We start from the raw sequence: 13,582 nt of genomic DNA on the forward strand, positions 1-13,582 counted from the left end.
TTTCAGGTGTACAGCGTAGTGATTGGACAAGTCTGTACATTGCCCTGTGCTCACAACAGGCAAGAGTTAACCATCTGCCACCGTTCAACGCTGTCACAATATCGTTGACTCTTCCCGATGCTGTACCTGCTACTGGTCTTTTTGTATTATATTTTGGTTTGTTTTAAAAACTGAGCACCTGTCGCTTCTGTCTTCTGAAATCATGGTCTTTGAAGGCAGTTCTGAAACTCAAGAACTCAGTATTAGGTTATGCTTTATGGTAGGAAGGAGAGGAGGAAATACTTCAGGAAGAGTATGGCTTATTTTTAATTTCTTTCTGAATTCATTATGAAACTGTAGGAATTTATTCACTTCACCAAAGTTTTCAGATTTATTGGCATAAAGCTATCATCTTTTAAAATACCTTTGTAATTATGTTCCTTTTTCAGTCCTTATTTCATTTTAACATCACCTTTTTTGCTTAGTCTTGCCCTAGTTTTTTGGTTTTCCTCTCAAAGTCAATTTTCAGGTTGGTTTTTGGTTTTTGGTTGTTGTTGGGTTTTTTTGTTTTTTGGGGTTTGGTTTGTTTTTTGTTTTGTTTTGTTTTGTTTTGTTTTCATTTATAATTTGCTTTCTCTTTATAGGTTTATTCTTTTTCTCTTTGCCTGGATTGGTTACTTTCATTTAAAACTTTTCTTCTTTTTCTATAAAAATGTAAGGTTATAATTTCCTTGAAACTACTGCCTAGTGCTGTCCTGTAAGTTTCGATACCTGTTATTTTCATCATTAACAGTGCAAAGTATTTTCTAATTTCCATTTTGATTTCTTTGACTCAGAGGTATTTTTAGGAGCGTGTCTTTAAATTTCCAAACTGAGGAGAAGGTGATTGTTTCTTATTTTTGTTTTTAGTTCAACACTGATTTCTTAACTACCAGACATTTGTGGTCAGGGAGTTGATCTGTAAGATACTGCTTCTTCGCCATTTGGGAAACTTGCCATATGGTCTAGTATGTGTTGTTTTTTAAGAATATTCTATGTGTGCTTGAAAATAATACACCTTCGTCACTAACACATGTTTTGTCTATGTCCATTAGATCAAGTCTGCATACTAACCCTGTGTGTGTGAGAGAGAGGAGGGGGCGCACACTTGATTAATTGGATACTGAGAATGATATATTAAAATCTCCCATTACAATGTGGATTTGACCGTTTCTCCTTGTAGCTCTTCCAGTTTGGGCTGTATATATTCTGAAGCTATCTTAGTGGAGATATCCATGTTTAGAACTGTTTTATCTTCCTGGTGAATTGAACCTTTATGAATGTTTAATGACTCTTTATCTGTAATAATGATTTTTTGCCTTAAAAATCTGTCTTCTCTGGTTTTAATATAGCTACACTGGCATGGCATGAGACAACATTTTCCATCCTTTTACTTTTAACCTTTTTTTGTCTTTGTGTTTTAGGTTTTTTCCTTAGAAACAAATGGCTTTTTAAATTTTTTCTGTGTTAACGATCTTTACCGTTTAGAGAAGATTTTTAGCCCCTTTTAAAATAACGTATTTCAATTTATTTCTACCATTTTATTTTGCAGATTCCAGATTCTTTTTCCTTTCTTGCATTATTTTAAATTGATCAAGAGTCTCCCATCCCTCATTTTCTTCCTTCTAATGGTTTAGAAGTTAATACATTTTGTTTCTCTTCTTTTAGTGTTGATCCCAGAACTTGTAGCATGAATATTTTAAAATGTTTAAAGTTAATCAATACTTTTAACCTCTTGATCGATACAAGGCCCTTAGAATGCTTTAACTGCTATTCTCTCTGCCTCCCAAATGATGTGTTACATTTGTCCAGTACTTTGGTTCTATTTCAGGTTTCTTTTTTCTTAAAGTCATTTAGTTATCATCATCATTGTGCTGTTCAGTCAATACTTGATTACAGGAGCACTGGGTGTGGTACATAAAAAATGAATTTTGGAACACTGAAAGAAAATTAAATTTAAAAAATACTTGATTACATTTTCTTTGCTTATCCTTTCTTCTCGCATCTCAGACCTTTCTTTTTGGATCATTTTCCTTTTTTCCTGAAATATATTCTTAAGAAGTTCCTTATGGTGAGTATCTGCTTTTAGTTAAAGCCCTAACGACTTCTTGCCTGAAAACATATTTATTTTGCCTTCATTCTTAGAAGATAATGTTACTGCGCATATAGTTCTAGTTTGACTGTTCCTTCCTCCCTCTCTCACTTCAAGAATGTTTTTCCACTTTCATCTGTTTTGCTTGTTTTATCTTAACTGATACTCCTTTTTATTTTTCTTAAAGATTTATTTATTTTTATTATTTTAGAGAGAGTGCATGTGTGGGGGGAGGGGCCAGGGGAGAGAGAAAATCCTGAGCAGACTCCCCACTGAGCACAGAGCCCACCTCCAGGGCCCAGTCCCACCTCAGCACTCTGTCCCAGGACCCTGCTGTCACAGCCTGAGCTGAAATCAAAAGTCAGATGCTTAACGGACTGAGCCTCTCAGGCTCCCTGCTGATACTCTTTAGATGAAATGTTTTCTTTCTGCTACTTTTAAATCTTGTCTCTCTTTTTCTTTTAAATGTCTACAGTTCAAGGGGCACCTGGGTGGCTCAGTCATTGGGCGTCTGCCTTCGGCTCGGGTCATGATCCCAGTGTCCTGGGGTCGAGCCCCGCATCGGGCTCGCTGCTCGGCGGAGAGCCTGCTTCTTTCTCTCCCACTCCCTCTCTCGCTGTGTCTCTCTGTCAAATAAATAAACAAAAATCTTTAAAAAAAAAAATGTCTACAGTTCAACTACTATGTATCCAGATACACATTTCTTCTTATTTATCTTCTATGGTATTTGTCGGTTAAGTCTGAAGATTGGTACCTTTCATCAAAAGGAGAAAATTCTCTGCCTGTTTTCTCTTCAGGCATTGGGTCCTCGCCCACGTTCTGTTTCATTCTGGAACTCCAGGTGGATTTACATTGGCTCTTACTGTGTTCCCATGTTGCCCGGTCTTCTTCTGTATTCCTCTTTGTCTCTGCTGTGTGGTATATAGTCTCTTCAGATTCATCTTCCAATTCACTGCTTTGCTTTGCTTTTTATTTATTTTTTTTTTCCCTTTTTCTTTTTTCTTTCTTTCTTTTTTTTTTTTTTTAACTGATTTTTCTCCTTTGGTTTCATGGAGGTTAATTTCAGGGATTGTAGTTTTTTCATCTCAAGCAACTCTGATGCTTTCCAAACTCTGTCTAGGTTTCAGGATCTAATCTTCCTTTCTGATGCTTTTCAGTTCCCTCTTATTTCTGTGCACATGCTTGACGTCGTGTATCTACTTCACTGTTCTCCAGCTTGACAGTTCAGATTCTACAGTTGGTTTTCTGTTGCCTCTGCCTTATGGTGGCCTATTTCTTTTGTGGTTTTGTTTGTTTGTTTGTTTGTTTATAAACTCATGTTCCTTAAGGTCTTATCTGTGGGACTTCTTTGTGGCCTGAGAGTAAAGAAAGTGTATTTTCTTCTAGTAGGCATCATTGGGCACTTTAAATTAAATTCAGTTTGAGGTCTTTGGGTCCCCATAGTGGAATTCTGGCTCGACCCCACGAGACTCAAGGCTTGTGGTTTAAAAATCTCAGGGGAGGCCTTTCTTACTTTGCATCCCATCTGGAGTGGAGGTTAAGACTGGCTTTTATCCCCATTGTCTGCCTGTGGTGGACAAGTGACCCTTTCCTAGGACCTCACCGAGAATCATCTTTCAGATGCCTCTGCTTTTTCATTTATATGACATTTTTACATTTATTCATTCCTAATGGCCTGTTTGCTGGTATGTTTGGTGATTTTTAGGTTATGAGCTTTCTACTTGAATATTTGATTAACCTTAGTATGGGGGAATCCTGATGGCTGAAATTCAGGTTGTGCGCTTCAAGAGAGGATTTGCTTTCAAAACTTATGTTGGGTGCCCAGGGACCACCTCAATCCCCTTCGAAGAGCCATAGGAGCTGCCAGAATCAGTCTTCTGCCACTCTGTTCCCATCACCATAAGTTTCAGCTCTTGTTCTACTCTTGTTCTAGAGTAGGCTCATCTGCTGTGGGGAAACCCTGGCTTTCTTGGTTGTCTGCTGCTCCCGTTTCAGATTTTGTCCCTTTAAGTTTTGTGTGTATGTGACATTCTCTTGGTACACATGTGTTTGCATGGGTTCCTGAGTCCCCTTATTTTCCAGTGAAACCCGCAGTGACTTAAAACTGTGTTGCTGTATTTTGCCTAAGATCTTTTGTGTGATAGTCGGAAGAGTGCCTTCCAGATGTTTTTTCTGCCTCCTGGCTAGAAGTGAAAGCTCCCAGCCATCTCTTGTCTTCCATGTCTTTCTACCTGTGTTTGGTTGTAGACAGAAGCACTGAACTAGCTCCAGCGCTGGCCCTGATTCATGATCCCATTAATTAATTGCATGCCTAAGTCCAGAGCTCTCAGGTCAGTCCCTTAAGAGGACAACTTCACCCTAAATGATGTTCTCTAGATTTAAAACTGTTGGTTCCAGAGAAGACCCTTGGGCCCAGGTGCAAGGTGGAGGTGATAACGTATGGTTAGACAAATAATGAACCAACAGAGAAGACTGCAGAATGGCCATGTCTCATTAGAAGCCGTACTTTGGCTTGTTGGTTGGAAGCATTGCTCATTTTCAGCCTGAACTAATGTGATTTCTCACCTTTTATGTTTGCTATTGCCCATCAGTTTGATGAGAAAATGCGTACCAGGTTTTTGAAATTAACATGATTGCTGTGAGTAGTGTACATGTAAGCTCAGCTACGTCTGAAAAATGGCAGGCATTTCTCATGTATCACATGTGCATTTCAGTGAATGATTTTTGAAGAGGTGCTTATATACTTACCTTCCAATGTGTTCGGGATGACCGATTCCTGCTTCTAAGTATGTGGCGTCCCGTAATGACGACCCCTGGCAGCCGAAGGTGTTTGACACCAAGTCAGTGCAGCTGGCTTGTGCCGCCACCAACAACATCACATCAAGTTATTCATAATTGAAGGAGCTTGTCACTCCCTGCCGAGTGTGTGTGTAATATATGGATTATGCACCCATGCTGCAATCTCAGGGAAAGTTAATTTTATCCACTGAGAGAGATCCATTTATATTTTAATTCCTGCTCCCTGAACTTAACATCTGCCTACCTGTTTTTATCCAGAAATACGGTCAGTGGGTGTGTTGGTCTCCTTACCCGAGAGAGACAGAAAGATATTTCAAATTTCTGCTTGAGCTGTCTTTGAGAACTAGCTGGGGCACCATGCACCAGTCACAGGAGTTCCTGAGTTTCTGTTTGTTTCATCTGCAAAGTGGTTGGTTAAGTTAGGCCAGTGTCCCAGTGCGTGGATTTTGGAATCACTGTTGGCGTGATTCCAGGTGGGACCAGAGACCTTGCCCTACGTGTTCATGCGCTATCCAAGTGACTTTCTCGTCTGTTCTCCATTTGACTATAGTGTGTCTTTAGTACTTCTCTCAGGCTTGTTTATCTCCTTTAAGAAAGAGAAGTTCTAGAAGTTTCTTTCATTGCTGTCATTCTAGCATACACCCCCCACCCCCTACTCCAAACTTTGTACTCAAAAAAAAATGTCTTAACCAGTGGGAAAGAAGAAAGAAAAGCACAATGAACACCGTATGCCTTTCACCTAGATTCCCTAGGAATTAACTTTGGGCAGTGCTTGCCTTACTCCATACTCTCACTTCCATGAGTCTCTCTCCCTCTCTCTTTCTGTGTCCCGAAGTATCCTATTCTGCTCAACTGTGGTAGTGAAGTGAATTATAAGCCCCATGTTGTTAACAAATGAGGATTCAGAACTAAATTGATGTTCTAAAAGCCAGCCATAGCCCGATTTACTCATCCAAGTGTTGTGGGCTTCACTCTGAGACTCTTTTATGCTAGTTCAGTAGACCAATTCTTCTGGATTTTACAGCAGTTACCTGAAGCAACAAAGATCAAGAGACCCATTCTCTGAGACTTGCAATTTCATTTGTTTAATAACTATTAATAGCTACCAGTGCAATTAGTTACATTTATTGAGTTTCATATTTGGAAACACCTCAAAGTCATCTTTTCCTAGCCACTTCTATGCACCCGAGACGGAGCCAAGAAACAGGAAGTCTGCAGAAAACAGATATCGCAGGGGCCATTCCCCAAAGCTCAGGGGCTGTTTACCCTCCAAGCCTGTGAGAAATTCCTCTCTTGGGTCCTCTTTCCTCTTCCTTTATGCCATGTCCCCATAAGCCTCCTGACCCACAGTAGAGAAAAAAAACAAGAGTGCTCGGATAAGCCCATCACAGCAGCAGGAAGCCGCTGTGAGCCGTCCGGTGACAACAGAGGAAACCAAGGCAGAATTCTCAAGCAGCACTGAAGAGCCATCCTCTGCGCTTAGAACTTTCCATTTCATCATCGCTCTGCCCTGTAAGGGTGTTGAGCCCACTAATAAGCAACGCTGTGCTGTGAACAGAAGCCTGTCTGTCTGGAGAGCCAGGCTCTTTCTAGAAGGGCTGGGCAGAGGTGCTGCGGATCCTGGGATCACAGAGTGCAGGACACAGTCCGGGACCTCTCTGAAGACTGCTAGGACTCCATTGTGCAAATGAATTGTTATTGTGCAGCCTTGACTTTGCTGGGGTTGAGCTTGATCTCTAGGCATGTAGCACAGGTTGACTGGATAATGGCCCTCCTGCCTTTTGCTGGTGCATATTACAGTGGGATTTCTCACCACCCACTTCCGTTGTGCTGACTGCCCACCGCAGGCCCTGGGGCACCAGGAGAGAGACTCCTTGCCTTCACTCCCTGCTGTACCATGTACATCAAGGACTCTCCTCCCCTTTCACTTTCTCCCTGGGCTGCAACAAGGGTCGTATTGAGCCTCAGGGCCCACAGGGATGGCAGGAAAGAGAGGATAACAGCTCGTGACCAAATCTTCTTGTTGGGCCCAACCCCGTAGGCTTTCCACAGGTGCCTTATGTTCAGGGACTGTCCAGGAAGGCATGTTGGGGGAGACCCACAGTATCTTCCCAAACGTCACACTCTCTGCCACACAATCCCATCCACTCCTACACTTGCTCAGTATATCTTCTGTGTCCACTCTGCACCTGGCTCTGGGGGAAATACCACGACTGGGCCCTGTCTTCTGGAGCTAACACTCCGATGGGAAGCACACAGCTCACAAAGATGGTGGGACGTGCCCTCTGCGGAGGGAACATAGTAGGAGTGCGTATAGCTGGGAGTTTGTAGGAAGGAAGGAAGGAAAAGTATGCTCACGTACCCCAGGTCTCCTAGAAGGACATCATTGGGTGAATAGGCTTACAGGCCACGGGGCGGCATGGTACAGTAGAACCCCTCTCCTTCCTGCCCCAGACCTTCAGCCCCCATGTCCGAGGTCAGATGACATGTCTTCCACGGGCCTTTCCCTTGCCCTGTATCTGTCCCCTCCAGCTGGAAGTAACCCTTTTCACTCTTGCGTATTCATCTCTCATCACCACCTCTTCTGAGCACCTCCTGTGTCCTGTCAGTGGCCAGGCCCTGGTCCCCATGGACGGGCGTTCCCTCCCATCCTCAGCCCCACAACGAAGTGGGTGCAGTTCCCCTTCCCTTTGCCAGTACAGAAGCACGGGGGGTTCAGTTCATCACTCAGATGTAGAGACACGAGACGGTAATCCATGGTGTGGTAAGTGGTGTGGGGTCCTGATGGGAGTGTGTGGAGGGGACCTGGTTATAGTGAAATCAGAAAAACAGCCTAGGTCCATTGGATTGCACCAAGAGCCCATCTTGAGACTCAGACCTTGGTCTTAATCCCATCTCTGCTACATATTAGCTGTGTGGCTTCCAGGAGTCAGTGGAGTAGGGATGCTCATGTCCACTTCACGGAGCTAGATGCAGCCTTCCTTGTGGACGGCACGTGGCGTCTGGCAGGTGGTCAGAGTAGCAGGTGGTAACTTACCGCTCTGTCACCTGTGAGTAACCGCGACTTGCTTCTCTGTTCCACTGGAAGCATCTTCGCGACTACGTCTGTGTCTCATCCCACTGTGGATGGCTTCTCGGGACCCCCCTGAGGCCGTGCATTTGTATGAGGTCTTCTGTGAATGTTTGCGGGAAGAACGAGGGAGGGAGGGAAGGCGCAAGTGAATAGTTGTCACCACACGGCAGGCAGCCCTTTCGGCTGAGCCCTGGGTTTGGTGTCCTGACAAAAGGCTCCTGATGTCGCAGCTCTGGAAGAGAGCAGGCTTGTCCCCCGGAAGAACCCAGCCAGCGTTGCCTGGCGATGCCTGCTGCACAGTATTGGTGGGTGTGCGAAACCAAGCACGGCTTGATCTTTCTGGGTTCATGTAAGGTGGCCTTCCACGGCTGTCACTACACAAGAGTGAGGTTTGCTCGTCTCTGCAGCCGAGGGGGGAAGAGCGGGGAGGCTGCGGGTCCGGATTTGGGACGCTGTCTGCAGAGTAGGGCCACCTGCAGGTCCCGGGCGGGCAGAGCACCGGGCTGCGGGTTAGGGAGCCACAGGCGTGAACGCGGGGGGCTAACCTGTGTGCTCTCTGTGTCGTACCCCACCCCACCCCCGCCACCCCGTCCACAGGAACGGCCTCGGAGGCTGCCGGCTGCGGACTGAGAGCGAGCCGTCATGCGGCTCCCCGGTGGTCAGCGGCGACCCCAAGGAGGATCATAACTACAGCAGTGCCAAGTCGTCCAACGCCCGGAGCACCTCACCAGCCAGCGACTCGGTCTCCTCCTCCTCGGCCGACGACCACTACGAGTTCGCCACCAAGGGGAGCCAGGAGGGCAGCGAGGGCAGCGAGGGCAGCTTCCAGAGCCACAGCGAGACAGAGGAGGACGACCGCAAACACAGCCCCAAGGAGGCCAAGGACGCCCTGGGGGACAGCGGCTACGCGGCCCAGCACAAGAAGCGCCAGCACTTCGCCAAGGCCCGGAAGGTGCCCAGCGACACGCTGCCCCTCAAAAAGAGACGCACGGAGAAGCCCCCTGAGAGCGACGACGAGGAGATGAAAGAGGCTGCGGGTTCACTCCTGCACTTGGCAGGGATTCGGTCCTGTTTGAATAACATCACCAATCGGACGGCAAAGGGGCAGAAAGAGCAAAAGGAAACCACAAAAAATTAAAAACAAGTCACTGATTTGTTTTGAACTTTCGGCCATTTGGTTTTAGCATGTCAGGAGATTTCTAATGATTTGTGGCAATATCAGCAATTTATTATTGTTGTTTTCTTTTTTTGTTGTTTTCTTTTTTTTCTTTTTTTTTTTTTTTGGTTTGGTGTTCTTTCTTTCCTTTTCTTTCCTTCTTTCTTTTTTTTTAATTTGCCCCTCCTTTGTTTTGAACCCTTAAGAATTTTATTTTTAAAGGAGATTGAAGCCATAGAACTCATATTGACACTCAGCTGTTTTACAAAAGCTTCTCATTATCTGAAGACAAAACCGAAAAAGCCAAAATTACCATTGCTTCCTCCAGCTTTGTCAGAAACACGTGGCTGACTCCACAGGGATGCCAGCGATCGTGCCACAGGGACACACATTCGGCACCTAGAAGGCACGTGTGCAAAGTCATCGTCGATCAGGCCCAACCCTTAGGTTTAAAAGGTACGCATGGCCACCCAGTTGGGGTTGCTCAGTGAATGCGTATAAAGCAGCTGGGGACAAGGAAGGACCTGGTCCCCGGGAGCAGACCCAGGCTCGTAGCGTGGGGCGCCCAGCTGTGCTAGGAGAACCCTTGGCCTTGCTGCGGGTTTCATTGCCATGAAGTATGAGGGGTGGGTGGGCAGGGTCGGGGGCGGTCTCCAGTCCTTTGTGCTTCTTCGCTGTGAAGCCTAGTAGCATCTGAGGAGGTAGGCACACTGAACCACTCCTTTTATACCAGTTGTCCATGACTAAGGAGAGGAAACTGGGTCCGTTTTTAGTGATGTTACTCATCATTGAATTTTGTTCTGTATTAAATTATGAAAACGTTCCACAAGCCATAAGCCTGAAGGTTGGCCCTGTGCACGTGCACGTGCGGACACACACACACACACACACACACACACATACACACGAGAAAGAACTGATGCAGAGAACAAGCTATGTCTTCTTAACTGCCCAAGTGAAAATCAAGTCTAGGAAAGTACAATAGCTGTAAAGGAAGAAAATAATGGTACAGATCTTTTCCTGTCTGTCAAAACTATTTGATCCGAGTGAAAAAACAAAAAGCTACAGAACCTGCCATTAGTATTGTGGTGTATTTTTAAAAGATTAAAGGCACATTGATGGACAAACAGAAGTAAAAACATGGCAAAAAAACAACAAAAATTTAAAAAACTCCTATACTGCCCTCAAAATGGAGTTTGCAATTAATGTCAGTCAGGATTCATCTTTGCAAAAATCAGTGATTTCCACATTCAGCCAGTGTAGCCAGCAGAAATTTCTGATCCACAATGCATGGATTCCTTTGAAAAAAGAAAAAAAAGAAAAAAGAAAAAAAAAGAAAAAAAAATCACAAAACACAAACTTTTTTTTATTCAAAAATAACAAAGTTCTTGTAAGGTAAATAATGTATTTAGCATGAAGCATGAATTATTTTCATATAAATATAGAAAATAGAGAAAAGGCTATGCCTCTAATTTTTAAGCCCTTAGGCTTAGAGTTTCTTTTGGTTTTTCTCTTTTTTTTTTCTTTCTTTCTTTAATTTTTTTTCTGTTGTTTTTTTTTTTTTCCCAATTATTTTGTTTTGGTTTTTTGAAGCAGGTGTTTAAGGTTTAACCTTCTTCAGGGACAAATTCTGACTGTTGGGGAATCTTACTCTGCAATATAAAATATCTTCATGTTCTGATAGGGCCTGGATGGTGGAGCTCTGTACTGCCTTGTCTGCACTTCAGCCCCCGACCCCCTGATTCTCTGTTGAAAAGTGTGTCCTTTCTCTTTGTCTGTACATGTTTACCATGACGCAATAATTTGAGGGCAAACTTAGTAGTGAGCGTGTATGATAGAATTAAGAGAATTATGGGACGCTGACTTGAGAAAACCATTACCGTGATTTGGTTCTAGCAAAAAGGCAGTGAATAATTATGCAAATTAGCCAGAAGAAGGGGAAACACGCTAATGGGCCTTATTGGATGAGGGTGTGAGTTAGGGTACGCGTGAAGGAGGAAGTGACACGGGTGTCGGAAGGACCAGCCCCAGACGGTTTTCCTGTATTGCCGTCTCACAGTGGGAAGGAGGGACTGGCCACCTCTGTCACCTGAGCACATGAACCAACCTGGAATTAAGCCCACCTAGATTGTGAGAGCTGAATTTAGACAACGGGATGATGTCACGCAGACCAGGAACGCCTGTTATCTTTGCCTAAAAGAAATTATCTTGGGAGATCCAGAGAGAGAGATCTCTCAAAGAATATGATCTTCCACCCACGTGGAGGGGAACTGTAAAACACAAACGGGAAAACCCACTACCGGGGCTCAGGGCGTGGTGGTGAGAGAGAGCGAGGGCGCTGGGGAGACAGAGCCATGGCGGTCGCGGAGCCCAGAGGCAGCCGCAGCCAGCACAGAGGGAACGAACTGGTGCAGACCCCGTGCTTTGCTTCCTCTGGGTTGCTGGTAAGAGAACCGGAAAAAAAAAGGTCTACGCCCATATGACAGGTCAAGTTCAGGACCTAAACCTGAATGCTTCCAGCCTATTTGTTCCAGGTGTAGATGGGGAAAGGATGTATTACGGAAGTGCTCTGTTCCCTCCATCTCCCCAGATAGCTGACACCCCAAAACCTTTGTCTGGGGCGTCTGAGCGACACTCTGATACGTGTCGTCGCCTGACGAAGCCCGGGAGACACCCCTTTCGGCCCACACCCACACCCCTCCCTTCCCTGGGATCAAGTTCAAACTTCCCTCCCAAAAGGCAGAGGTGGACATCCAGGACTGTTTCTGGCGGGGACTTCTTCCAATCAAAACCCCCACAGTGGGCTGTCTCCCCTCATTTCATTTTTCTAAAGGAGCCAAGGCCTCTTTTAGAAAATAATAAAATGCAATGTGTGTGATTTACTTTCCTGATCTCTTTGAGAAATAGATAAATATCTTATTAAAGTGTGTTCTTAACTCCAGAACCACTCTTTTTGCATAAATACCTCATCGGGCAGCTTTCTAAGTGTTATTTTCCTGGGTCTCCCTCAGCACCTGTATAGGAGCCGCAGGGTGACTTCTAGGGGAAACTTTAGTGAGGGTACTTTTTTCTATTTTTCTTCTGTTTTTGGAGGCATACACATTATGCATAACCAAAACAATGGCTCAATTGTGTTTAACTTTGTATTTTGATTGTTGAGAAAAAAAAAAAAAGTATTGATGTGTATGTGGCCGTTTGTAGTGAATTCATTGCAGAATGAGGTTGTCCATGTCCTTGCCAAGCCAAGGGGCAGGAGGCACCCTCTCTCACTCCCTCCTCCAAGAGCAGTAGAGGATTTAAGCACAAGCCTATTTGTGAAAGAATATTTTGCTCAAATGTAATTCACTTTAGTCTTGGAATTCCTTCCCAAACGTCAGGTGTTCTTTTAGCTTCCAAACTACCATATGTATTCATGAGTCTGACAGACCGCCTGAGCACCCTCCAAGGGGTGTGGTGTTTTTGCTTTCATTTCTCCTGCTGGGAGAAGTGGTGTTTTCGTGTGTCATTCCAGTATCTCACATACTCACATGGGGCAGGGGGGAGGGGGAGATGGGGAACTATAGCAATATTTAAAGATGCTTTGGAAAACAACCATGAACACATCAGCACCGTGACATCTACAATTACTTCCTGTTGGCCCTCGGACACATTTAAGAGAAAGAGACTGTACCTCTTTTTTCTTAAATGATATACACATAGACAGTTATTTTTATGCTACTCTAATTGTCTTTATCTTTAGTACTACGTGGAAAGGGTCTGCATCATAGATTTTTCCCAGCCTTATTATATACCATAAGCTCCTACTTTCCTTCCCTCTCTAATCAATATACTTTTAAGAGTTCTTTGGTAAATAAAGCTGTCTATTTGAAACTTAAATGAACCAAACCCACATTTAGGTGGTGGTTTGAGATGGCCAAGATGACTGCGGCAGGTTTCAGTCTTGGGGCTGAGCCTTTAAGAAGGGATGTGTCGGAGGCATCCCAAGAGCTGATTTTTCTTGGAGAGGCATTTCAGCGTGTCTGGTCCTTGCTGGGTGCGGCCGTAGCTACCACAGGGCATTCTAGAAGCTGCCGTTTCCCTGAATGGCGTTCCTGCCCCGGGGACAACTTCAGGCTGCAGGCTCTGTAGAGCGTAAACCGTCCAGATGGCTTTCGTGCCCAGCTCAGTCCTGGGACACACTGGGCCTGCCCAGCCCCAAGTGCTACCAACTCACGTTTCAGTGACCCCCGCACTATGCAGGGGGGCTCTTAGCCTCTCATTCAAAGGGCTTTTGGAGAAGGAATCAGAGTTCTGTACAAGTGACCTACATGGGAGGGTTTTCCGTATGGGATGGGGTTAAATTCAATGTGACTTCTCTTTTCCCTTTAAACTTGATTCAGGTTGGGACTCGGTTTCTTTCTGGTGGATCACAGCTGCCCAGATGTTGCAATTTACTTTTATGTTT

The 13,582-nt window shown here is 44.7% G+C and overlaps 1 protein-coding gene across 4 annotated transcripts in view; it reads left to right on the forward strand.

Annotated features, from left to right (window-relative positions):
• Window positions 1-10,441, forward strand: part of FOXN3 (forkhead box N3) — a 391,874-nt gene extending 381,433 nt beyond the window's left edge. For all 4 annotated transcript variants that reach the window (XM_080807758.1, XM_080807757.1, XM_080807759.1 and 1 more), the window contains one exon: window positions 8,580-10,441. In XM_080807758.1, coding sequence (XP_080663884.1) covers window positions 8,580-9,120 — 541 coding nt within the window. In that variant the 3' untranslated portion in view covers window positions 9,121-10,441. The remainder of the gene's footprint in view (window positions 1-8,579) is intronic.
• Window positions 10,442-13,582: the final 3,141 nt, after the last annotated feature.

Source organism: Martes martes (assembly GCF_963455335.1).
Source record: "Martes martes genome assembly, chromosome: 7".
Taxonomy (NCBI): domain Eukaryota; kingdom Metazoa; phylum Chordata; class Mammalia; order Carnivora; family Mustelidae; genus Martes; species Martes martes.